Source organism: Chiloscyllium punctatum, chromosome 25 (assembly GCF_047496795.1).
Source record: "Chiloscyllium punctatum isolate Juve2018m chromosome 25, sChiPun1.3, whole genome shotgun sequence".
Classification (NCBI taxonomy): Eukaryota; Metazoa; Chordata; class Chondrichthyes; order Orectolobiformes; family Hemiscylliidae; genus Chiloscyllium; species Chiloscyllium punctatum.
In genome coordinates, this window is record NC_092763.1 from 31,251,655 (window position 1) to 31,276,973 (window position 25,319).

Here is a 25,319-nt window from a genome sequence, read left to right on the forward strand (position 1 = left end):
CTGGTTCACTAATGTCCTTGAGGGAACAAAATCTGCCATTCCTATTTGGTCTGATCTATTTGTGGTTCCAGACACACTAATGTATTTGGCTGTTAAGACAAAGGGTCTTCAAAACTTTACTTTTACATTGTTTTTACCACCACCAAACAAAACTTCTTTTCTTTCAGCGTTTTGAAGATTCTTCTCTGTGATATCCTAATTCACTCCTCTGTCACCCCAACACCCTGACCCTTTTCCATGGCACCTTTCCACACAAATGCAGGCAAGGTTAACACTGCCCTTTACTTCCTCTTGCTTAACTATACAAGCACTCGTTCCAGGTGAACAAACAGTTTATGTGCATTTCATTATTCTACTGTATTGGCTGCTCAAATTGTTATCTCTGTGTAGAACACTTCTGTCTCAAACATAACCTAAACTTTCCAGTGGCTCATCATTTTAATTATCCTCCTTGATCTCCTGTTGGCATATCTGCACTGTATTCAGAATGGCAGCAGGATAGGAAGTGTTCAGACTTTGAGTCTTTATGCTCCCACTCACCTGCATTCTTTTTTGTTTTTGTTTTTGTTTTGTTTTGTTTCTTCTTTATCAGTTATCTTCTTTTCTGCAACTGCAGTGAAGGTAGGCAGTTGCAAGGGCCTGCTGTAGTAGCAGCAGTGTAGTGGATTGGATGTTTGTTCCTCACGGCCATGATGGCTGCGGTTTTATTAAAGGCCTCATTGTCAGTGGGTCTGGTCCGTTCCTCTTGGCGGTAGTGCAGCAATTTCAATGGTGGCTGTTAGCAGTGGCAAGGTGGTTCCAGTTTGTCCAGTATGGCAGCAATGTGGCAGCTTCGGGTGATGGTTTGAGTGACTGCTTCAGTATCAACGACTTTGTGGGTCCAGTCTGTCCCTCATTGCTTTGATGGCAATATAGTGGCTTCGATGGTGGCGTTGAGGTAGGTCCATTCTAGAAATATTTGCTTTGTCGGCTTCAGGCTGCTTTGGTGGTATCCTGTAGCCGCTACATAAACCCAGATTGCTGTGAAGGAAACAAAAGATGAATTTGGTCTTAACTTTGTCCCAACTATTTCTCTTTATAATTTGTGTAAATAAAATGGTGCCGAATTGTGGTGACTTATATGCATCTCATTGTATTTTCATACATAGAAGTGACAATAAATTTGCTTTTCTATTCTGTTGCAATGAGTCTCAGTGTACGTACTTAATAGTTATCTGGACTCAACATTGAATTCAGCAATTTCAAGCTGTAAATTCTGTCATCCATTTTGAATTGTTTTCTCTGCTTTTTCTTTGGCGGCAGCAACACACTTGCTCTGTCTGTTTTTTTTTAGTGCCGAGTTTTTATTTTCCTTACCCAATCTCCATTCCGATTGGACTTTTAAGACTAACTTTTCTGTCATTCAGTCTCTTCTCTTCCGTTCTTTAAAAAAAGGCCTTTTTTTTTTCCTTGTCCCAGTCACCACTTGTTCAAAATTTATTGTAGACAAATAACTCCTTCCCAGTTCTGATGAAAGGTTACAAATCCTGAAACTTAGGCTCTCAATGTGGATATGGTTAAAAATCACACACCAGGTTGTAGTCCAGCAGGTTTATTTGGAAGCACTAGCTTTCAAGGCGCTGCCTCTTCATCAGGTGGTTGTGGAACAGGACGATAAGACAGAATTTCTAGCAAAAGGATTATGCAATTTCAGGTGTCTTCAAGCTGTTAATAGAATATTAATAAATTTGTACCTGGTTAGTTATAACTATAATTTCGCTCTACCCATCAGACTTCTAATTGAGACTTTATCTGAAGTAAAACCTTTATTTTAAAATGGAATAACTCTAAATATGAACCATGAGGGTGATAGTTTATTTTAACCATTTAGCAAAAAAAGTCAGCAAAGTATTTTGATGCTTTCAGTACTCTTGGGTATCAGGTGCCTTTTGAAAATTTAATTTCCAAATTCAAATTGCATACATGTCTTTGTTGTGCACTTGTAAGAAAGTGAACTGGATCATGGTAGACGTGCTTCAGTATGATATTGAAGTATAAATTAATGCTTTGAGGCTTGCAAAATAAAGTAAATACTGACAAGCAAATTCCAGGGAAGAATTTGTGAGAATTGACAGATGGGCAATGAGAATTTTTTGTTTACAAAAATCTTAATGTACATGATGGCAGGTATCTTTTCGCAAAATTGTATGACAAGCTTAATTCTTCATCTGACCCACTATATGGAATAGGATTTGGTTCCATTCTCCTTTAAATTTTACCCTACAAATTGTACTGCACATTTATTTATTTTTAAACATTAATTGTATTTTTGAAATTAACAGCTGAGATGACTTCTGGCTTGAGATAAAATCCTTTTATTCTTGGCATAGTGATTATTTGAATATACCATAGTTTTGTGTCATTCAAATCCTTTACCTTGTTTCTACACTATAGATAACAAAAGAATCCACTCTCATCAGCAAAGTTAGATCATGAGATTTTTGCTCCTTGCAGAGAGATTCTCCTGTCTGGTTTTCAAATCATGTGCTTTGAAAAATCTAAAATGTTTGTGGAGATGAATTCCTATTTATATGGAATGTAGCTATTCTCAAAGTATGCATAATTTCAAGTGTTTTCAACAAGCTATTTATAGAGCTGATAGAGCTAAAATGCTTCTATATTTATGACAAGTTCTTCTGATGCTACAATAGTATTTTAATGCATGATTTGGTACTCAACATATGAAGGCATTAGAGAGGGGTTTTACAAGAATGGTTTCAGGGATAAGTGGCTTCTGTTGTGTGCATGAATTGGAGAAGCTGGGGTCATTCTCTTTTGAGAAGAGCAGGTTGAGAGATTTGGTTTGTGTTCAGCATAAGTCTAGACAAAGTAGTCAACAAGATAGTGTTTCCATTGTATGAGTCAAGAACCGGAGGACATCAGTTTAATGTGAATGGCAAATGAACCAAAAATGATGTAGGAAAAGAACATTGTTAGACTGTATTGTTAGGAGGCAGATTTAATCATTGTATTCACTTGGGAATTGGATAATTATATAAAGTGACGTGCAGGATTACAGGAAAAGGGTATGGGAGTGTAACTAGTTGAAGTTGTTTTTCCAGACAGTCATGATAGGTTAACTGACCTCCTGTGCTATAACCGTTTTCTGCTTCCATCATTCTAATACAAGAGAGAGTGCACGGAGAATGCAAGAAGTAGTTGGGCAGGCACTTCAGGGCAGATGGTAGCACAGTGGCTATGTCACTGGACTAGCAATCCAAAACCACAGACCAATATTCTGGATAGATGGTGAAATTTAAAATCAGTAAAATCTGGCATAGAGAGCTGGTTTAATGGTGACCACTGTCCGTTGTAATACAATCCAATATGGCTGGTCTGGCCATTGATGCCCAGATCTCATGATTGGAAGGAAATAAAAAGGGGGCAAGAACCTCTTAACTTTTGCCAGCAGGACATCTAGCCAGCTTAACCACAAATTAGGGACAGAAGTGTTTGACAGACTTCACAATCAGCTTTCAGCAGCCATCCCTGCTCCCATCCTTTGTCGAATTCTCTCCAACCCCCCCCACCACCGCCCACATACCCACGCACACACCAAACTGAGGCAAATGGAGGCTTCCAAAACTGAGCAGGAAGATTGCAAAGTAGCCACATCTCTCTCCTCCCAGGAGTACATATAATTGAGTGCAGACCATAGAGTAGCTATTAATTGACTATTTAGGGGCCTTAATTTATGAAGGTCATCCATGGCTTTTATTACCTAGCTTACTTACTAAGGTGGCAGGAATTTCTCTGGGATCAACCTGACCAGTTATTTGTCCTTTCTGCCACCACCACTTTCTCCAAAGAGGGGATTGTCACACCCACAGAGACACTTAATGCTGGGATTCTATAATATCTGAAAGCTACGAAGATAACTTCATTTGAGCCATACAGACAATTTAGATTTCGGTCCAAATTGGAAACCTTGATCTTGATTTTGTTGCAGTGTTTCTGCAGCTTCCACTTCAGGGAATGGGTTTTGGAAAAGCTTTCAAAATGACTGAATTTTTCTTTGCATACAAATTTTTTTTCTTTAATCTTAAACTTCAGATATGTGGGCACCATTTAATGATATTCACTTCTACTCCCAGCACTCAAATTAATTTAGTATCTTGGTGTGAACTGATTCTTTGTAAGACATACATTATATTTTAAGCTAGTTCTGAGTTGTTTAGACTTTTAATTCATCAGTGGTTTCAACTACTGCCATATCAGTAACACCTACGCAATTGTAGTTAGACTATTAATAAATTCAGTACTGTTTTTCATTGAAGTTTGCAGTTCACTAAAAATGCAAGTTCACTATTTAATGTATATTGTTTGATCTTCATTTACTTTTGCAGGAAACTTGTTTGCTATATTTTGTGTCTGTAGTATAACTAATTTCACCTTTTTCTCTGCATATTGTTATTTCTCAGGTGTAAAGCTGTTGTTGACAGTAATGGCCATCGCATAAGCTGTCAATATTTTGTTGTGAATAATAGCTACCTACCTGAGGAACATGCTAAAAATGTACAATACAGGTAATTTTTTTTTCTACATTTAAGAACTGTCATATCAAATATGGAACAACTTCTGTTATCTGAATATCAATTATCTGAATTTCGGATTATCAGAATAAGATCTCAAGGTCCCTAAGTTTGAGATTGGAAACTGGACTCTGTCACTACCTGCTCAGCAGTGAACTCAACAACTTCGCTCCTCCTCTGTCATTTATTTTCTTTCTTCCTGCTTCTTGTTTTAAAATATAAAGTGCTTGAAATAAATTTAACAGTGGAGGATTTGGTTGTCTAGCTCATGTGACTGGTTTTCAGAAGGGGATGGAACTGTTGTGCGAGATGGCATTGCACCTGCTTTGTGCCTCGACCTTGGGACCGTTTGTGCGCGGCCGCAGTTTCCAGCCGGCAGCAGTGGAGGATGCGCAGGGTTAGAGATTGCTAGGGGGAGAGACTCTAAGGGGAAGAAGCAAAGGAGAGGGGGCCTTGGAGTCCAGTTGAACAGGCTGGAGGTAGTAGCTCGGTGTACACCCAAGGGAGGTTTTCCCCACCGTCTCTGTCTAGTGCAAATGTTTAAATATTGAATTGATTCAACCTCCTGTTAATGTTAACTTGATTTAAGATATTTACCAAATTCTGATCAGTTATCCAAACATTCGATTATCCGATCAAAATACTCCCCACCCATGTCATTCAGACAATTTGAGGTTGCCCTGTAATTTTAATACATCCTTGTTATAAGGTTGTCAAATGTCTAATTTAAATTGTAATTAGAAATCCATGATGGTCTGGTGAAATAAATTTTAATTATAATGTTTATAGTTGCATGTTATTTCTCTCTTGGTAATGTCTCAGCCAATCAGAGCTGACTTTCCAAACAATTAGCAGTCATTGATAGTAAATATCATTGTGGTTGTTTGAAATTTGGCATTCTTGCATTTGTCCTGATGAATGTAAGAAAAAAAAAGTGTCTCTTCTCAGCAACAGAATAAATTTTCTTCAGCCTTACGCAAACTTTTTTTCCCCAACACTGAACTATCTTATGCCTATCTAAGTTGTAAATCTGGTCATGTATTTTCACAAAGTATAATGCTGTTGAAAGATACAATAGTAAAATCCAAGCTGGGAAAATTGTAATGCAATAATAGAAAGTAGAGAAAAGTGTGCATCAAAAGAGATGTTGTAATGGACTCAGGATCTCGTCCATCAACTGTAGTCTTTGTAGCTGAATGTTATGCTCACCCCTTGAGCATGATGCACACTTTCACAGCTATTGTATCCTCCTTTGTGATTTGTTATGTGTGATTGTTGACAGTCCACTGATTTGCTGTAAAGAATTCTGTATTCTATGGTCAAAAAATATTGTATCTTCAGCATTTGCATGTCTGCTGAGAAAAGTTGAGAGATAACTAAGCATTCGTTTGGATTTTTTCAAAACTCCTTGTGTTTATTAACTAGTTAATCATTCTATAGTAGCTTTTTTTTATTACACATGTTAAAAAAGGCTTAAGTATTGATATCCTGGATTATGGTCATAATTTGAACATTGTTAAATTCTGGAGATTGGTTACAGTCCTTTTACTCCATTGTTCCATATTTCAAACTGCTAATTAATTATTATTTTTTCTCCTTCTAAGGTATATTTCAAGAGGAGTTCTTATAACAAATTCTTCTATCCTGAAATCCACTTCTGAGCAGGTGATGGTAATTCTTACTGATACTTGGTCTTACATTTCTTAAGTTTCTATAAAATGTAAATATAACATTAGCAACTAGGTTTTTGAATAGAATATTACATGAAATTAGTCTAAAAGCTGGGCAGAATTTTATCAAGTTGACAGTTGATAATACAACTCCAAAGAGGAGTCATTGGACTTGAAACATTAGCTCTGTTTCTCTTTCCACGATGCTATCGGATCTGCTGAGTTTCTCCAGCAATTTATATTTCTTGTATTTTTAATTTTAATTTTTTGTTTAGCTTGGCTATATGAACTTTCTGAATAAGTGAATCCAGTTGCATCGAATGGCCTTCCTCATCCTTGCAGCCTTGATTGCAAAATCCTCTGGAAAATGTGCAGTACAATATTAATTGCTCAATACAACCAAAAATAAATACACTGGCTTAACAGCCAGCTGGATATCATTGTCTTGGGATACAGAATGAGAAAATCTATCTTTATTTAATTGTCCTGTCTTCCTTCTTTCCCAGCTGAGATTGTAATGTTTCAATCTGGTATTTAACAAACGAATGGCTATCATAATAGTGTTAGTATTATTGAATAGGAAGCTCAGAAGCTTACAGTTTATTTTAGATGTTCCATTAGGCACTGCCATACTGATCATTTCGTTAGGTCTAAGCATCTTCATTCATTGTGCATCTGGTATAGATAGTATAATTCAAAGCTGTAATTATCAAATCTAGTTGTTCTCTGCGTGTGCCCCATATTTGTATCCAGTGTTCTTTTGAAGACAATGAAACACTTAGATTTTGATGCAATGAGCTAAGTGACACTGAAATGGATGTTTAAACAGTAGAAGTTGTCATTACTGTACCAGTCCCAACAGAAACACCTTACATCCTATTTTAACTCAGAAGCTAACTCTGACAAATACATTGACCAGAAACAGGTGAGTGCCTCAAAAATTCAAATCAGGTTCCTGTGATATCATTGAGCCAGGTCAAGACCTGGCTGCAGCGCTCTTGGATATGGCCACATTCCAAGATAAACAGCAGATTGCTGTTGCACTGGGGCATGACACCACTCAGACTGGAAGCGTACTTGCCTATATTTTACAACACGGTATATAAATGACTTGAGCTTTTCCAAGTAAGTTTATCTTTGTAGCTAGATTCCTGTAATCCTGATCTTTTTGCAAGTTGACTCACCCATTCATTATTTCCTTAAATAAAACAAACCTTCATACATCATCAATTCTACCAACTTTCCGGTGGCCGGGGGGGAAGAAAAATCAGATACCTAAGTTGTAAACCAGTGACTTTTTTTCTTGTGGAAATGAAAAATGTGAGCTATGGGATTAAAAATATTCATGATGAATCTTTTCTTGGTCTGAAATATGACAGCTACTGTAGTTAACTAGATATCCAGTTGTTTGGAGAAATACAATCCCAATTCAAGGTCAGGTTGGTGGATTTATTTCAGCATCCAAATCAAAGATTTGATTTCTTTTCCCCTTTGGTGACATTATTGCTGATCTCAGGATAATGGACTGATTTTTGTCACTAAAGACAACTTGTGCTAAGATATCATATTAAATCACATCATCCTAAAGTGCTCTTTGCATCACTGCTGTGAGTTTTAAGTAAGCAGCTCAATTGTATACAATAAGATACCACAAACTGCCATATGTGAAAGTTCAAATTGAAGAATAAGGTTGATTATTTAGACTTCTGGTATTGTTTCCATTCATTCAATAATCCACAACTTTATGCACTGACTTTACAGATATCTATTTTGACTGTACCTGCAGTGGAAAAAGGTCAACCGTCTATCCGAATCATTGAGCTCTGTCCCTCTTCAAATACCTGTCCACAGGGCACCTGTAAGTTGAGATATTTTGCACTTAATACCTGAACTAACAACGATTTTGCTTTGAAATCAATATCTAATCCTGTTTCTACATTATTTTCATTTTTAAATTGATTTTTAACTGAGTGATTTACCATGGTCAATAACTGTTGAAGATTAATTCATTTATTCTTCAAACCCCCCAATCTTGTGTTGTGAAGATGACATACATGTAATCAGAGTTGCCAGCTGACTGGAACTGAAGTCTTTCACTTGCCCTGAAAATGTGACTCAAATGATCGAATCATGAACTGAAATCATTGTTCTTCCTGCTAGGAGAGCATTACATGACAAATGGCTTCAGCTGCTGTTACTAATTCAGTCATACCTGAGTGACTCAAACGTGTTGGATAATAGAAACTGATGTGGCAGACTACAGTAGAGGGCAGAATGTAAAGACAGTGCAAAGTACCATAAAATATGGTGGTTATTTTTGATTTATTGTTCAATTGTATAAAGTTTTTATGTGGTACTGGGTCTTTTACTATAAAGAAAATTAGATTATCGCCTACCCCCATGAAAGAAACCTTTAGGCCTTAGCTGTTAATGTTGATGGGGATGTTCCACTTCAAGGAATATTTGATATGTGAAGGTGCTTGTTAAGTGAATGGAATCTGAAGAATGAAGCCTGTTGTTCTCATATAGTTCTTCAATCTCAACTATTTTATCATGCTCAATTCTTTTCCATCAAATAAATGTCCTCTTATACAGTTCCTTATTGTTTGGACTTTTCTTGAGAAAAGTCCAGTCTCTGAAAACATTGGAAAGAGTGGTTCTGCAAAAAAAGCTATAAATCATTACATAGAATGATATGCAAGTGATTAAGATGGAATAAAAAAAACTACACTTTGAGATGAATGTTTGATGTTGTAAAAACATTTATGAAGAGTTGAACGAGATCCCTTGTAGACAGTTTTTCAGATTGACAAATGACCATATAAACCACAATTCCTCACAGTGGTCACAGATGCAAATTAGTGCAGATCTAAGAAACTCTCTAGTTTAGGATTCCTTTTGCTTTGAACAGATGAGATTGCATAGTGGTGAACCATTTGCAAGAGCAAATTAAATAGGAAAAGTGAATTGTTGGCTCAGCTTTTAACTGAGTATACACTATTTTTGTTCCTATTTTTTGTCAGTGCTTTTGAAGTTGCTCTGAATGACCAATTTATGCTTTTCTGCACAGTCAGATGGTAACATGCATTGAACTTGCTAGTAAGTAGCAAATGTAGCCTTTCTCACTCATGCTATTACTATCTGGGACCGTACCAGTCTTCAGTTTTGTTCAACCTGACCATTTGTAACAATTGTCATCTTAGTTTTCTTTTCCATTAATCTTTTTGCTTTCAATCCCATATTCCTGTTAAGAAGGACATGAGTGCTGTTTGGATATAGTTCCACTGGCGACATGAAATTTTCTGTACTTAGTTGAGCACTTCTGTGTGTATCGCATATTTTTGATGGAGGCTAAACAAAGATACGTGCTCCCATTAGCAAATTTAATCATGGACACATCGAACATCTATGCAGAAGTAGTTTGCAGCCGGAATTGGGGTGTAAGCCACCTCAAATTTTCTTTCTAAACCTACATTTCCACCTGTCTTTGGTGACTTAGTTGGGAAAAAGAAAGCTGATGAACATAGTCTTCTTGGCTTCCCAACAATAAAATCTTAGACATTCTGGATCTTTAATCAGACTTTGGTGGTTCAATGGGAACTTGTGGGGCCACAAAAGATATGTATTCTTTTTTAGTCAAGTTTGGAAAATTGTAACAGCCTATCCTATGTATTTGAACAGTACAGCAAACTTCTGTGCATGTTGTCTTTATAATTTTGGAGTACTAAAAGTTAATTTCTTTGCTTAACAACTTGTTGTTTTTAGGAAAGCAGTATCTCATTGTAAAAAATATAATTTTTTATGGCACCTCTTGACAATTCAAGTGCACAAAGCAGCATGCATTATTATTCTAAATAATGCAAAGTACCAAAGAATTAAGTTGCATGTCCGCCTGTGATTTCATTGTGTTTGAAAAACAAGCACATGGCATGAATTGCATGTGCCCAAAACATCACGATGATCATATACCTATACTCAAAATGTAACTTTGTTTTTGTTTGCAGTGTCAACCATTTATGTTCCTAAATTTACAATGTTCGTTTTCATCAATAAATAATGGTGTTTGGGATTGCATGTCTAGAAATCATATCCATACATCTCCCAAACTCTAATAAAATTGCCTCTACCAAGATCATCATAAATGGCTAACTTGTATGTACTAGTTTCCGTGTAGTTAGTCAGCACCCATGTCAAGTAGAATACTGTGTGGGGATAAATGTGAAGCCGAATAAGTCATCTTATCTCAAAATACAAAATGTTTAAACCTATACAATGGGCTATATTGCAAAGAAAAGTTGCATTTATTTTCCAATGTGACAGAAGTAAAATTCTAAGTTTAAATTGCATTAGCTTCTTATTACAGGAGAAAAGGCTGCACTAAAAAATATTTCCTGACTTTTACAATACTGAAACATTTGTTTTGGGAACACTTGAATTGCTTGTTCATCTCTGTTAATTTATTTCACGTTAGTAATGTGCTTTATGTTCTATTTCAAATAGATCTGGTTCACCTAACTTGTCCATCAAATGGAACTGCCAAAGAAGACTTGGAACCTGTTGTGTCCACGCTGTATGCCCAGTACAGTGAAAATGATGCTGGTAAGAACTGAAGACTTAATCATTCCTCAGGATGGCAGAGTAGATGTTTGCATTCAGCCACACTCTCTTTTGTTTTAATTTGAAATTGTCAAATTTCTATATTGCTTTTTCTTTTACCTGACATCATATTCCACTGGCAAAGATATTAAACTAAAATGCCTATTCCTTTCCTTACCACCTCACTCATTGCTACTTTGTTCATTCCACATCTGCTCCTCTTTTAACATCTGTTCTTTCCCCACCCGGACACATCTTTAATGTGAAACCTGTTTTGCATTGTCTCTCAGTAAATTGATCCTGTTTTGAATTTTGTTTGGATGGGGTCATGTTTACTTCAGTTGCCTCACTGGTAAGTACATGTTTAGTCACCTTAAGCCCAACAATGGGAGTTTGCCCAGATTTCCTCAGGATTGGCTGTCATAGCTATGGTTGAAGGTCAACAGAAACCCTTTTTAGGATCATAAATGGGATCATGAACATAAATAGAGTTATCGGTAATGGTTGATAATATGAAACCTTAAATAGTTTTCCCTTGTTGAGACTTCAGTAGACATTACCCACCTCAGAATGGACCATGGATAAAACTTGTGGGAGTTTTACTACTTAAAACCAGACACTCGAGTTGTTTAGCAAGTCTGATAATTTCTTCTCTCTCCACAAATTTTTCATTTGGATGTAGGTTTGCTTGCTGAGCTGGAAGGTTTGTTTTCAGATGTTTTGTCACCATATTGGGTAACATCAGTGGTGCACTGTGGCATGGCCCACTTTCTATTTGTGTGTTTAGGTTTCTTTGGGTGTGTGATGTCATTTCCTGTTCTCTTTCTCATGGGGTGGTAAATGGGGCCCAAGTCAATGCGTTTGTTGGTAGAGTTCCGGTTGGAATGCCATGCTTCTAGGAATTCTCATGCGTATCTCTGTTTGGCATGTCCTAGGATGGATGTGTTGTCCCAGGTGAAGTGGTGTCCCTCCTTCAATCTGTAAGGATACTAGTGAGAGTAGGTCATGTCTTTTTGTGGCTAGTTGGTATTCATGTAACAAATTGACTTGGATCCCTTTTACAATCCCCTAAGAAAAAGAACAGGAAGTGACGTCACACACTCCAGGAAACCTAAATTGAAAGTGGGCCATGCCACCAGTGCTTTGTTTGGAGGCTCATTGATGATGATACCTAGGATGGTGAGAAAATGTGTCAAAACAAACCTTCCAGCTCAGCCAGCAAACCTACATCCAAAACCTCAACCTGAGCTATAAATCTTCTCAAAACTCACTAATATTTCGTTTCTATGATCTTTCATATAAGTTCTTTACTTCACATTTCCCAGAATTGGCACTATTTTTCTCTTGTAGTCTTTTTAAAGTTTATCGAACTCCATCCCATCTGAGGCAGTATATATCTTTGCTATTCCGTTTATCTTATTTTATGAATTGATAACATAACGTCTGTTTTACTGTTGAAACATTGGTGTACAGTCTCCAGAGGCCTTTTATCAGAAGCAAATATTATTGAGCAATATTACATGATTGCATGCAAAATAACCTAAAAAGTGGTTATCTGTTTGTGAATCATTCAAGCTTAGAAACAAATTTTAGAAGCTTAAAAGGATGGGTCTTGAAATAGATCTGAAAACTGAACCTGATTATCTCAATGTAAACCATTGCTTGCTTCTGACATGACGTTACAATAATCACATACTAAAACGTCAATAACTCATGCACATAATGAAGTAATCACTTCACACTTCAAAGCTAGACGTTGTGTACAACACCTAGGGTCATAATTGTTGTTCTCGTTACAAAATAATGAGAATATATTTGCAAAAGAATGACGTACCATTGTTGCACCATTAAGTCACTTGGCCAAACCCCACCATCTTACCAGTTATTTTGATGTAAGAGCCATTCTAATATCACTTACTTACTGAGTAATTATTACTATAATTTAGCCCGTTGTGTATTTGAATGAAAATGGTATCTGTGAGACTTCTGAAATGTAAAGGTACCTATAGGAAGTTGAAAATTTGCTTGTGTATAATCACCTTGGAAATCAATATATTGGAGAATGATAGAAATACTTTATCGTCTGACTGTGGTTTGCCTGCCCACTGAATAGCAACAAGCTAACCAAAAATAAGTTAACTATATTTCTGCAGAGACAAATAATTCAGAACCATGCGTGAAAAAACAATGTTTTGCAAAAGTCATTATTTTTCAAATTCGAATAGAAGGAGGGTTTACAAATGAAGTGTTGAAAATGTTGAGTTAACCAATGACGACCCTCATTGTAATTGGGACCCTACCCATTCTTTCTCTCTTCAATTTTAGCAATTTCAGTTTATCTCTGTATTCAGTATAGATTTTTTTTTGTGGTGAGCCGAGACTGACAGTGTGTTAATGTCTGCTTAGCCTTGATATCATTAGACCAATGTGGTTGATTGTTGTATTGACAACCTACCTGCTATGGTTCTGTCTCTTGCATCATTTTAGGATTCTACACTTCTTACTTTTGCAAGTCTGCACATGTAAATATTATAGATTTATAAATGCAAGTTAAGCCTGGCACATTTTGTTTTAGATTTCACTGCTGTTATGTAAACTGAAAGATCAAAATTTTGTACTCCTTTTCATTTATTTGTGACCAGCAGTAGTATTCAAGTAATCATAAGTTAACTGCGCAATGGAAACTGAGTGAGTGAACACTAACTAACTGTTGCGGCTTCACAAGTTAAAAAACAGAACATGACTCCTCTTAAGAGTTTTGCACTTTTTTTTTGAGCGATCCTTATCATTTTGTCACTTCATATCTGGTCATTTGATGTAGTGATAAATTGTATGTTGTGTAAGCCTATTATCTTGAATCAGTCACTGACAGTTGCATTAATGAGTGTTTCAGAAGTGCATTTTACAAAATACAGTGATGCTCTAACTTTTTAATGCTCATAACCTTGACAATGGCTTTAAGCTGGAACTGCTGAATTGGAGATTTTTGTTTTGCTGCTGACTCATATTAATTCTAGCTGCATTGAGATTGCCAGAAATTTTTTTTTTGTCATCCTGACAAAGCAGTTAAGAGCGATTTTTCTTTTTTGAATTTTTCAAAGTTAAATTTTAGGCCACGATTTTCAATGCTGAAGGGCAAACTCTGAACCTGTTGGTATTTTACATCCCAAACATTGCTTTAATGTTAAAAGCTTGCGAAAGATGTAATCTGTGTGATAATTAATTTAATATAGGTAATAGGGGAATGGGATCAATTGGGTAGCCTTTCACAGAACTGAATGATCGCGTTCTATGACACATCATACCATGATTCTCTGATTTGGAATTTTTTTACTTATTGGAAATTTGAACTAACTATTCTTGGCCTAGAAATAATTATCAGGGTTTATAATTTGTTTGCTTTTGAATGATTATTTTGCTAAATGTGCAGAATCAGCCAGGAATCACTGAAGGTTTTTGAGATGGTTTCCCATTCCAGTTGAGAAAACAGAAGAAAAGATTTCATGGTTTAGTTTTGGATGATTTTTTTGATTCACCTATACTGTTTAAAAAAAAATTATCAGTGAACAAGAACCCAGTTTAAACTCTGTTCAAAAAATACTCAACTGTCTGGTGCCATCATGTTACATCGATTGACATGTGTGTTAAACTTCTAGCCCATTTACAAAGAAGGAAAGCTTTACCTCTCATTTGCTTTACTTAAAGTATAATTGAAATTCTTTTGTTCACATAGCAGAGATAATAACAAGGAACATCAGGTGCAGTTCTGCTCCAAAATATGGCATGCACGAGTTTTCAGCTGGTACATTGCCCTTTTTATCATCTGCCTGTGATTGCAGTGTGTATGGCAGTGGCAGTATTTTAATTAAAATGTCAGAGCAAATTCTATTAGAGCCATTGAGGACGAATCACCAGATCAGGTGAGCACTAGGCCATAGCAGGTCAAAAAGACAAAGGCACCTGAAAGAGCGGGTTTAGTTTCTTCACTGATAAAACAATACAGAAGAAACCTTCTGTACTTCTGAATAACCGGCTCAAAAATAAAAAAAAATGCTTTAGCTTTACAAGAAGCAGCTATGAAAGAAGAAAATCACTTTAGTCCCTTGCACACAAAATAAAGTTTTGATTTTGAGCTGGTAGTTATACAACATTTACTAAATATAATCATGCCCTTGAATTGTATTCTCTTACACCAGTAATTTCAGATTTTAATGTGCAGAATAGAAAAATGATGCAGTATTCTCAGTGGATCAACAATAGCAAGATGATGACGTTAAAACTTATGTACACATGTGATTATGACTGTTTTAGTGCTGATTTTAATGTTTTATATTTCCATAATGTCTTTTTTCCTGTTCACTATTTGTGTTCAAGCCTTCATCTTTGTGCAGTTATTCCTATCTGATTTTGATGTTTTTGCTGTTTAATTTATTATTCACAGATGACAGTTAATTCCCAAGTTTTTCTCCTAATTGATGTGAATCTTGTTTTGAAAAACACTGGGATGCTTACTGATGTTTTGACTGTTGTATCTTGTTACATGTTACAATAATAATTTACTGGCAGGTCCTCAAGGTCTCAACAGAGAGCTGTGCTTCCCAGTGAGAATGGGAAGAACAGTTTGCCTTCGATGGTAGTGGGGTGTAGAAATGAAATTCTGCCTCAGCAAGGTGATAAAATGCATGACAAGAAGGTGACAGTCATTTGTATCCATTTATACATGTATGAAAAAAATGGAAAAATGACCAATTCAGTTCCACATCTTTTACACCTTTTGCTGACATTGAATTTTACCTCTAAGACCACTATTTTCTCTTCAGGCTTTTCATAGCCCATTTGCCTTCCCTTTTACCTGGAGAAATTGGATGTGAGCCGTTTGAGATTCATGGATGAGGATTCCCAAATCCCTCTGTTCCCTAGATTTCTACAGTCTTTCTTTATGCAATTTTCTGCTCCCCTATTCTTCCTGCCAAAATGCATAACCTCACATTTCCCTATGCTTTTTATGTCAGAATTTTGTATGTCAGTACGATCCTCCTCATTCTCCTCAACATCAGTGACTAGAACTCCAATTGAAACAATAGAACATAGAACATTACAGCGCAGTGCAGGCCCTTCGGCCCTCGATGTTGCGCCGATCAAAGCACACCTAACCTACACTAAGCCACTATCCTGCATATACCTATCCAATGCCCGCTTAAATACCCATAAAGAGGGAGAGTCCACTACTGCTACTGGCAGGGCATTCCATGAACTTACGACTCGCTGAGTGAAGAACCTACCCCTAACATCTGTCCTATATCTACCCCCCCTTAATTTAAAGCTATGCCCCCTTGTAATAGCTGACTCCATACGTGGAAAAGGGTTCTCACTGTCAACCCTATCTAACCCCCTAATCATCTTGTACACCTCTATCAAGTCACCCCTAAACCTTCTTTTCTCCAATGAAAACAACCCCAAGTGCCTCAGCCTTTCCTCATAGGATCTTCCTACCATACCAGGCAACATCCTGGTAAACTTCCTCTGCACCCGTTCCAGTGCCTCCACATCCTTCCTATAGTATGGCGACCAAAACTGCACACAATATTCCAGATGCGGCCGCACCAGAGTCTTATACAACTGCAGCATGACCTCAGGACTCTGGAACTCAATTCCTCTACCAATAAAAGCCAGTACGCCATATGCCTTCTTCACTGCACTATTTACCTGGGTGGCAACTTTCAGAGATCTGTGTACATGGACACCAAGATCCCTCTGCTCTTCCACACTACCAAGTATCCGACCATTAGCCCAGTACCCCATCTTTTTATTACTCTTACCAAAGTGAATCACCTCACACTTAGCTACATTGAACTCCATTTGCCACCTTTCTGCTCAACTCTCCAGCTTCTCTATATCCCGCTGTAACCTGCCACATCCTTCCTCACTGTCTACAACTCCTCCGACTTTCGTATCATCTGCAAACTTGCTCACCCAACCTTCTAACCCTTCCTCCAGGTCATTTATAAAAATGACAAACAGCAATGGTCCCAAAACAGATCCTTGCGGAACACCGCTAGTGACGGCACTCCAAGATGAATCTTTGCCATCAACTACTACCCTCTGTCTTCTTCCAGCCAGCCAATTCCTAATCCAAACCTCCAACTCACCCTCAATGCCATATCTCTGTATTTTCTGCAGTAGCCTACCATGGGGGACCTTATCAAACGCCTTACTAAAATCCATATATACCACATCTACCGCTTTCCCCTCATCTACCTCCTTAGTCACCTTCTCAAAGAATTCAATAAGGTTTGTGAGGCACGACCTGCCCTTCACAAAACCATGCTGACTATCCTTGATCACATTTCCACATATAACAAGTCTGCCAAGCCTGGAGTCTATTTGGTGAACCTTTTGCTGTACCCCCACCTAAGTAGCTATATCTTCTCAGATTAGGAGACTAAACTTGCAGACAGTAGCCCAGGTATGGTCTTAACGGCTTGTACAGCTACAGTAAGTCTTTCATGCACCTGAATTTGAAATTCATGCAATGTAGTCGATTGTACCATTTGCCTTCCCAACTGTTTGCTCTCAGTGATACCCAGGGCCCCTCATACACCAACCTTTCCCACTTTATCACTGTATAGATTATTCATTGCTAAAATGGACAATTTCAAATTGTCATGTTATACTGCATCTGCCACCCATTTGTTCACCATCAGAGTCCTTCTTCAAAATCCTGTGCCCTTCCCCTTCTTGGAAATAAGAGTAAGTTTCCTTCTCCTTAATGAGTAATGGGTGATTAAAATAATTAACACAGATAATTATCATTATTTTCTGCTGTATAATGAATTTTAAAATCTCTATTTACCATTTAGTTTGTAATTTTGGATATTGTAATGTTTATAAGTTTTCTAGATCCATTGTAAATTTGCATTTTCTGTAAACATTTAGGAATGTTATGAAAATATTGATTGTTATGAAGTTTCTCCTTTCATTCAAACTTCTGGCAAAGGACCCGGTAGTTATTATGCAGCTCCCCTCTGCAAATATTACAGTACTTGACTGTCTTGTGGATTTTGTGTTCTGTTTTGAAAAAATCATAACAAATACTTTTGATTTAGGTTGTCAACCGGTGATATTAGGCCCTTGTAATATACATTATATCTGTATGTGTGGTACTGTGCTTGACTACCAATATGGTTACTTATTTTTTCTTTCAGATTTTAGTGATCATGAAGTGAACGAGAAACCTCAAGTACTTTGGGCTTTATATTTCAATGTGAGAGATACATCAGCGGTTGACAGAAGCACATATGAAGGCCTTCCCAGTAATGTCTTTGTCTGCTGTGGACCTGATGTTGCTCTTGGATTTGAGCAGTCTGTTAAGCAGGTACGGTCAACTCAAAACTATCTAAAATAAACTGCTCATGTTATCATGTGTTTCTCGCTTTTAGAATGTACCACAGGCTTTTTGAACTATGCTGTTACCTTTCTGATGTGTCATCACAGTTAAGGAAACAATAATAGCAGTCAGTCTGCAAGGTGAAAATTAAAATTGTTTTAACTCTTTTGGGATAACTTGCTTTTCCATGTTCTGGTATTGAAATCTAGTAACTTGCACCATGTATTCTGTTTAGAATAGATAACTGTCATCAAATACCTAAAATTGATTCATCCTATTTGCCACAATTAAATCTTGCATACCATTTACCATTGTACACTTGAAGACCTGTTTGGATGTTAAAGAGCCTAAGGGAGAATGAGTGTTGGATTGGCTGGGAATTTAAAAAAGGCAGCATATCTTTGTGTTAAGCAACCAGTGTCTCTTTCTTAAAATTATGGTTCATTTGAAGAGTGTGATAGCAGTTAGGGGAAGTGCAAAATATGCTGACTGCACAAAAGCAATTGAGAAATTTAGAAATAGATATTGGGGAGCCATTTGGGGGGGTTTCCTTTGTGGAAAGCAAAGGAATCGTAATGTCTGTTTAAAAGGCAACATTGCTAGAAAACAATTTATTTACGATATTGACACTTTATCCTCTTCAACACTACGTGTACTAATAATTAAAACCCAATAGAGATGCAAGTACTTTGAAATCAAGGTACTATGTGGCATTGCTGTGAATATGTTAAAGGGTTGGTGTGACTACTGTGCAGCTAAACAATCAGTGGACTGATGTTTATTACACCTTAGGTGACAATAAACTGCAAAAAAAAATGAAACAGTAAATGTATTGTGTGTCAATTGTTAATTTATTAGCACATTGAGGAGACCGCAATATAGTGGTAATGTCATTGGGCTAGTCATCTAAAAAGCCAGACTAATGTTCTGCAAACATAGGTTCAAATCTCACCATGGCAGATGGTGAAATTTGAGTTTCAGTAAAAACATAGAATAAAAATCTAATTTAAAGACACCATGAAACCGTTACTAATTTGCATAAAACCACATCTGATTAACTAATGTCCTTGGAAGGAAATCTGCCATCCTTACCTTCCCTGGTTTGGCCTGCATGTGTCTCCAAACCTGTAACAATATGGTTGACTCTGAACTTCCCTCTGGGTCATTTGGAATGGGCAATAAATGCTGGTCTCGCCAGTGAGGCTGATGTCCCACGAATGAATGAATTTTTAAAATATACAAATTCAAGTGTCTTTACACGGAAATAGAAATAAAGTTTGACACTTTTGCTGATACATTACAGCAGCATTTTGGTGTTAGCACTCTGTCAGGTGATACTATACCTAAGCCCAGCCTACTTTGTTCAGATGAATGTGAAGATGGCATATATTCTAAAGATCATCAGAGTATCTCTCATAACCCAGCTAGTACTTATCCTTCAATCAACATGATAAAAAAGGAATCTGCTCATTTTTATATTGCTGTTTGTCAGAGTTCGCTGTGTGCAAATTGTCTACAACAATTCCTATGTTACAACAGTGACTACACTTCCAAAGTATTTTGTTAGCTGTAAAGTGCTTTGAAGCATACATCAGTAGTAAAATATTATAAATCTCATTTGCTTTAAACATGTTTGACAATCTAATCGGCAGAAAGTGAATTGTCGAAAAATGAAAAAGGTCAAATATGTAAAATGATGTGCAGTAAACAGCAGAAGAAACTAATGGCTCTGCTATTGAAATGTTCAGTTATGGAGCTCATTGGAAGAATTGGGTAAGAATCTTGTAACTGTGTGTGCTATGTCCAGACACACATCTTCTACTCATAGTTGCTTTGTACCTTTTCCATCCAGTTCCAACTTGCCCATAGTGTAAGTGTTTGGCCTTAGGACACCAAATGGCTGCTAAATCAGGAGATGATTGCTATCCTTCTCCTACACACACTGATGTAGACACACAGCTGTAGTCAGTAGAATAAGATGTGAGATTGCAAAGGCAGAAACAAAACCATTGCAGAGTTTGTCCAGTGTTTGAGAGTAAACAGGTATTAAAAGGTTTGAAGTCAGGCCCTGAGGAGTCTGTCCTTCGTTACTACTTTCTTCCTTCCAAGCAGTCTCAATGACCTCAATTGAAAACATCATGGTTGACTGCATTGTGTTCAAAGTGTGGTGCTGGAAAAGAACAGCAGGCCAGGCAGTATCTGAGGAGCAGGAGAGTTGACGTTTCAGGCGTACGCCCTTTCAGGAATTTGGGCATTGTAGTGCAGATTGTGTTGTCTGTGTCAAGTAGTATGTGTACAGCTCTGAAATAACAATTCTTCCAATATGCCCAAAACATTGATTCTCCTGCTCCTCCGATGCTGCCTGACGTGCTGTGCTTTTCTAGCACCACACTCTTGACTCTGATCTCCAGCATCTGTAGTCCTCACTTTTTATACTGTCTGACAGAAAGCAGAGAGTGGGGATAAAAGGGTCCTTTCACTGCTGCCTCACAGCACCAGGGACACAGCGTTCAAGTCCCACCTCAGGAAACTCAGTGTGGAGTCTGCACATTCTCCATGTCTGCATGGGTTTCCTCTGGGTGCTCCAGTTCCCTCCCACAGTCCAAAGATGTGCAGGTTAGGTGAATTGGCCATGCTAAATTGCCTGTAGTGTTAAGTGCACTAGTCAGGGGTAAATGTAGGGGAATGGGTCTGGGTGGGTGGCTGTTTGGAGGGTCGATGTGGATTTGTTTTACCAAAGAGCCTGTTTCCACACTGTAGGGAATCTAAGCTAATCTTCTCTGGATGGCAAATGGTGACAAGTGGTGTTCCACAAGGTTATGTTGGGACCACTACTTTTCACTTTATACATTAACAATCTAGATGAAGGAACTGAGGGCATTCTAGCTAAGTGTGCTGATGATACAAAGGTAAATAAAGGGGCAGGTAGCATTGAGGAGGAGGGGAGGCTACAGAAGGATCTTGATAGTTTAGGAGAATAGACAAAGAAGTGGTGGATGGAATACAGTGTGGGAAAGTATGAAGTCATGAACTTTGGTAAGAAGAATAGTGGCATGGACTATTTTCTAAATGGGGAGAAAATTCAGAAGTGTGAAGTGCAAAGAGACTTGGGAGTTTTAGTCCAGGATTCTCTCCAGGTAAACTTGCAGGTTGAGTCAGTAGTTAGGAAGGGAAATGCAATTATGGCATTTACTTTGAGGACTTGACTATAAAAGCAGGGATGTCCTTCTGAGGCTCCTTAAGGCTTTGGTTAGACCACATTTGGATTATTGTGCACAGTTTTGGGTCCCATATCTCAGGAAGAATATACTGGCCCTGGAGTATGTTCAGAGGAGCTTCACAAGAATGGTCCCAGAAATGAGCAGCTTAACGTATGAGGGATGTCTGAGGGCTCTGGGTTTATACTCAAGAGTTTAGATGGATGAAGGGGCAGTCTAATTGAAACATACAGAATACTGAATGGCCTGGATAGAGTAGATGTTGGGTAGACGTTTCCATTGGTATGAGAGACTCTGACCTGAGGGCGTAGCCTCAGAGAAAAGGGTTTTAGAATAGAGGTAAGGAAAAACTTCTTCACCCAGTGTGGTGAATCTATGGAATTCACTTCCACAGAAGGGTGTGGAGGCCAGGTCATTGAGTGTATTTAAGGCTGAGATAGATAGATTCTTGAATATCAAGCGGATCAAGGGTTACAGGGAGAAAATGGGAGAATGGGGATGAGAAACTAATCAGCCATGATTGAATGGTGGCGCAGACTCGATGGGCTAAATGGCCTAACTTCTACTCCAATGTCTTATGGTCTTAAAATGCTAAGCAATTGATGGTTATTTGATTACAATGTATCCAGTTTAATGGTGGCCTATAAGGATTCTTTTGGTTGTCCCTGCTACTGCTTACTGCTGGCACAGAAGTATCTGGACATGGGACAGAGTGGAATGACATCACTGTCTTCCTGTACCTCTTCTCTGTTGTCTGGATGTTGACGTTGCCCTTACCAGGTTCTACTCTTAATTACACATTTGTAATCAGAACATTTCTACCGGTGGTTATTGTTGTCGTCGTCTTCCTTGTGATTTTTGTCTGTAGATACCTACCTCTTCACATAGATTCCCTCCTTTGTCCTTCAGTCAGCCAATCCTTTCCCTGGCTACCCTCTTGCTTTTTACAGAGGAAACTCGATTATCCGAATACCAGTAATCCGAAAATTGGATTACAGGAAGGAGATCTCAAGGTCCCAGTAGAAACATTACATTAAAGATGTATTTCCAACAGTGATCACATCTTTTGTTTACAGTGATTAAACAGGCACCATCTCCAAATGACTGTCTTCCTGCCCCCTCTCTCTTTCCCCCACACTTTCCCTGGAGTTCTGTACAGGTGTGTACCCTAAACCACCCCCCTTCCCCAGATAATCTCTCCAACATTGTCCTGTGCAGAGTAGAGGTGGAACCTGTCAAAAGGTTGCGTGTGTGTGTACGCGCACGCGCACATGCTCGCTATTTGGGAACTTACCCCACAAAGGGAGCAGCAGCAGTTTTGTTGGTGTCCAATCCAGCTACCCGGAGAGAGGGCGAGTGTCTATGGGGTTGGGGGCCGGTGTTGCATAGGGTTGGGAGCTGGGGGGTGGGGGTGGATGATCTTGCATGGGGTGTTGGGGGTGGAGCGGTGTTTGGGGGCGGAGGCAGTGTTGGACGGGGTTGGGGGCAGTGTTGCAGGGGGGTGTTTTACGGGGTGGGGGCAGGGGTTGTTGGTGGCGGAGATGGTGTTGGATAGGGATGGGGATGGTGTTGGTCATGGTTGGGCGGGGTTGGGCGGGGTTGCAGTTGCAGAGGGGTGAGGGGCACGTTGCAAGGGAGTGAGGGTGCAGAGTTGGGGGTGGGAGGCAGTGTTGCATGGGGGGGGGGGGGGGGGCGAGGAGGAGAGCGGGGCAGCGGGGCGTCGCACACTGAGTGCTGTTGTAGTCTCCTGAATAGGGAGGAGACTTTAAAAGCTCCGAGGCCCAGAGGAAAGGCATTTGATCAATTAACCGAATAATCGATTATCCAAACGGAATAGTGCCTGCCCATCAAGTTTGGATAATCGAGGTTCCCCTGTATATATGTATAAAAAACCTTGGGATTCTCCTTAATCTGGTTTGCTAATGATTCTTTATTACCTCTTTTAGCCCTTCTAATTTCTTGTTTAAGTTCTTTCCTATTTTCCCTATATACTTCAAAGGCTTTATCAGTTCCCATCCTCTTAGACCTTATGTATGCTTCCTTTTTCTTTTTGAGCAAGGTTATTAACATCGCTGGTCATCCAAGGTTCACATAACTTGCCATACCTATCCTTCATTCTTGCAGGAATGTGCCATTCCTGAACTCTTACCAACTGCAGTTTGAAATACTCCCACATAGCCAATGTGAATATACCGTCAGTCGCCTCCAATCAATATTCTCCAGTTCTTGCCTAATATTGTTGTAATTTGCCTTCCTTTATTTTAATAGCAGTCCTCCAGTGAAGCTGTTATCCCTACTCATGAGTATCTTAAAACTCAGAGTTTTATGGTCACTACTGTTCAGGCGCATTTCCCAAAACCAGGTCCAGTGTAACCCCTTCCCTGGTTGGAATGTTTACATACTTCCTTACCTAGTTCCTTGAAAGTGGAGTCACAGGTAGGTCGGGTAGTGAAGAAGGCATTTGGTATGCTTTCCTTTAATGGTCAGAGTATTGAGTACAGGAGTTGGGAGGTCATGTTGCGGCTGTACAGGACATTGGTTAGGCCACTTTTGGAATATTGCATGCAATTATGGTCTCCGACCTATCAGAAGGATGCTGTGAAACTTGAAAGGGTTTAGAAAATATTTACAAGGATGTTGCCAGGGTTGGAAGATTTAAACTAAAGGGAGAAGCAGAATAGGCTGGGGATATTTTTCCTGGAGCGTCGGAGGCTGAGGGGTGACCTTATAGAGGTTTACAAAATCATGAGGGGCATGGATAGGGTAAATAGACAAAGTCTTTTCCCTGGAGTGAAGTCCAGACTAGAGGGCATAGGTTTAAAGTGAGAGGGGAAAGATATAAAAGGGACCGAAGGAGCAATGTTTTCATGCAGAGAATGGTGTGTGTATGGAATGAGCTGCCAGAGGAAGTGGTGGAAGATGGTACAATTGCAACATTTAAAGGGCATCTGGATAGGTATCAGTAGGAAGGATTTAGAGGGAAATGGGCCAGGTGCTGGCAAATGGGACTAGATTAAGTTAGGATATCTGGTTGGCATGGACGAGTTGGACTGTTTCCATTTGCATTGCAACCCCTCTATGGCAAACACTGAGTTGTGCATTATTTATTTTCAGCAAATGTATGGCCTCAGCAAAGAGCTGAGGATTACCGTATTAATGTAAAATTTGGACACTCTTTCTATCTGACATATTTAATCTGTATCTCTCTTTGCTCATCCTCACCACTGTCTGGAGTGCTAACATCAGTGCTGACTTCTCTCTCATACTCTGTTCAAGTGAAAGGTCTTTGTGATTTTGGCCAGTGATTTTCAGAAGGCTTTTTTTTAGTGCAAAGCCAATATTTTTCAGTGCATGTCAGCATATAGCAATTGGCCATGTGAACTTTGGATCTTCCCATCCAGCTTGCTGCTATTAGGTGCTGAGGGTAAATAGGCGAAAGTGAGGATTGCAAATGCTAGAGATCAGAGTCAAGATTAGAGTGGTGCCGGAAAAGCACAGCAGGTCAGGCTGCATCCACGGAGCAGGAAAATCAACGTTTATGGCAAAAGCCCTTCATCAGGAAATAGGGTAATAGTGCGTTTCTCAGATAAGTTTGATAACCAGCATATTTGGAAACCATTCCATTCATTCTGCTTCATATCACTGTTGTCAATTCAGTTTGCTGATAGATCCATACAACATCTAGAGATTTGCTCATGTAATCTGGATTGATACTTGAGCACTCCTGAGGGAGTGCTGCACTATTGAGAGATGAAACCTGTACAGGGAAACCTGAATTATCATGGGGCACTTCCTTGACCCTCTACAGTTGTTTCATTGTCCTGGGAAACATTTGTTTCTTGACCAGAATCACTGGCTGATAATCTTGCTATTGTTT

The 25,319-nt window shown here is 38.6% G+C and overlaps 1 protein-coding gene across 3 annotated transcripts in view; it reads left to right on the forward strand.

Moving 5' to 3' along the window:
- chm (CHM Rab escort protein) overlaps nucleotides 1–25,319 on the forward strand; it is a 98,080-nt gene that overhangs the window by 70,346 nt on the left and 2,415 nt on the right. For all 3 annotated transcript variants that reach the window (XM_072594914.1, XM_072594916.1, XM_072594915.1), the window contains 5 exons: nucleotides 4,461–4,565; nucleotides 6,176–6,236; nucleotides 8,003–8,099; nucleotides 10,742–10,840; nucleotides 18,043–18,212. In XM_072594914.1, coding sequence (XP_072451015.1) covers nucleotides 4,461–4,565; nucleotides 6,176–6,236; nucleotides 8,003–8,099; nucleotides 10,742–10,840; nucleotides 18,043–18,212 — 532 coding nt within the window. The remainder of the gene's footprint in view (nucleotides 1–4,460; nucleotides 4,566–6,175; nucleotides 6,237–8,002; nucleotides 8,100–10,741; nucleotides 10,841–18,042; nucleotides 18,213–25,319) is intronic.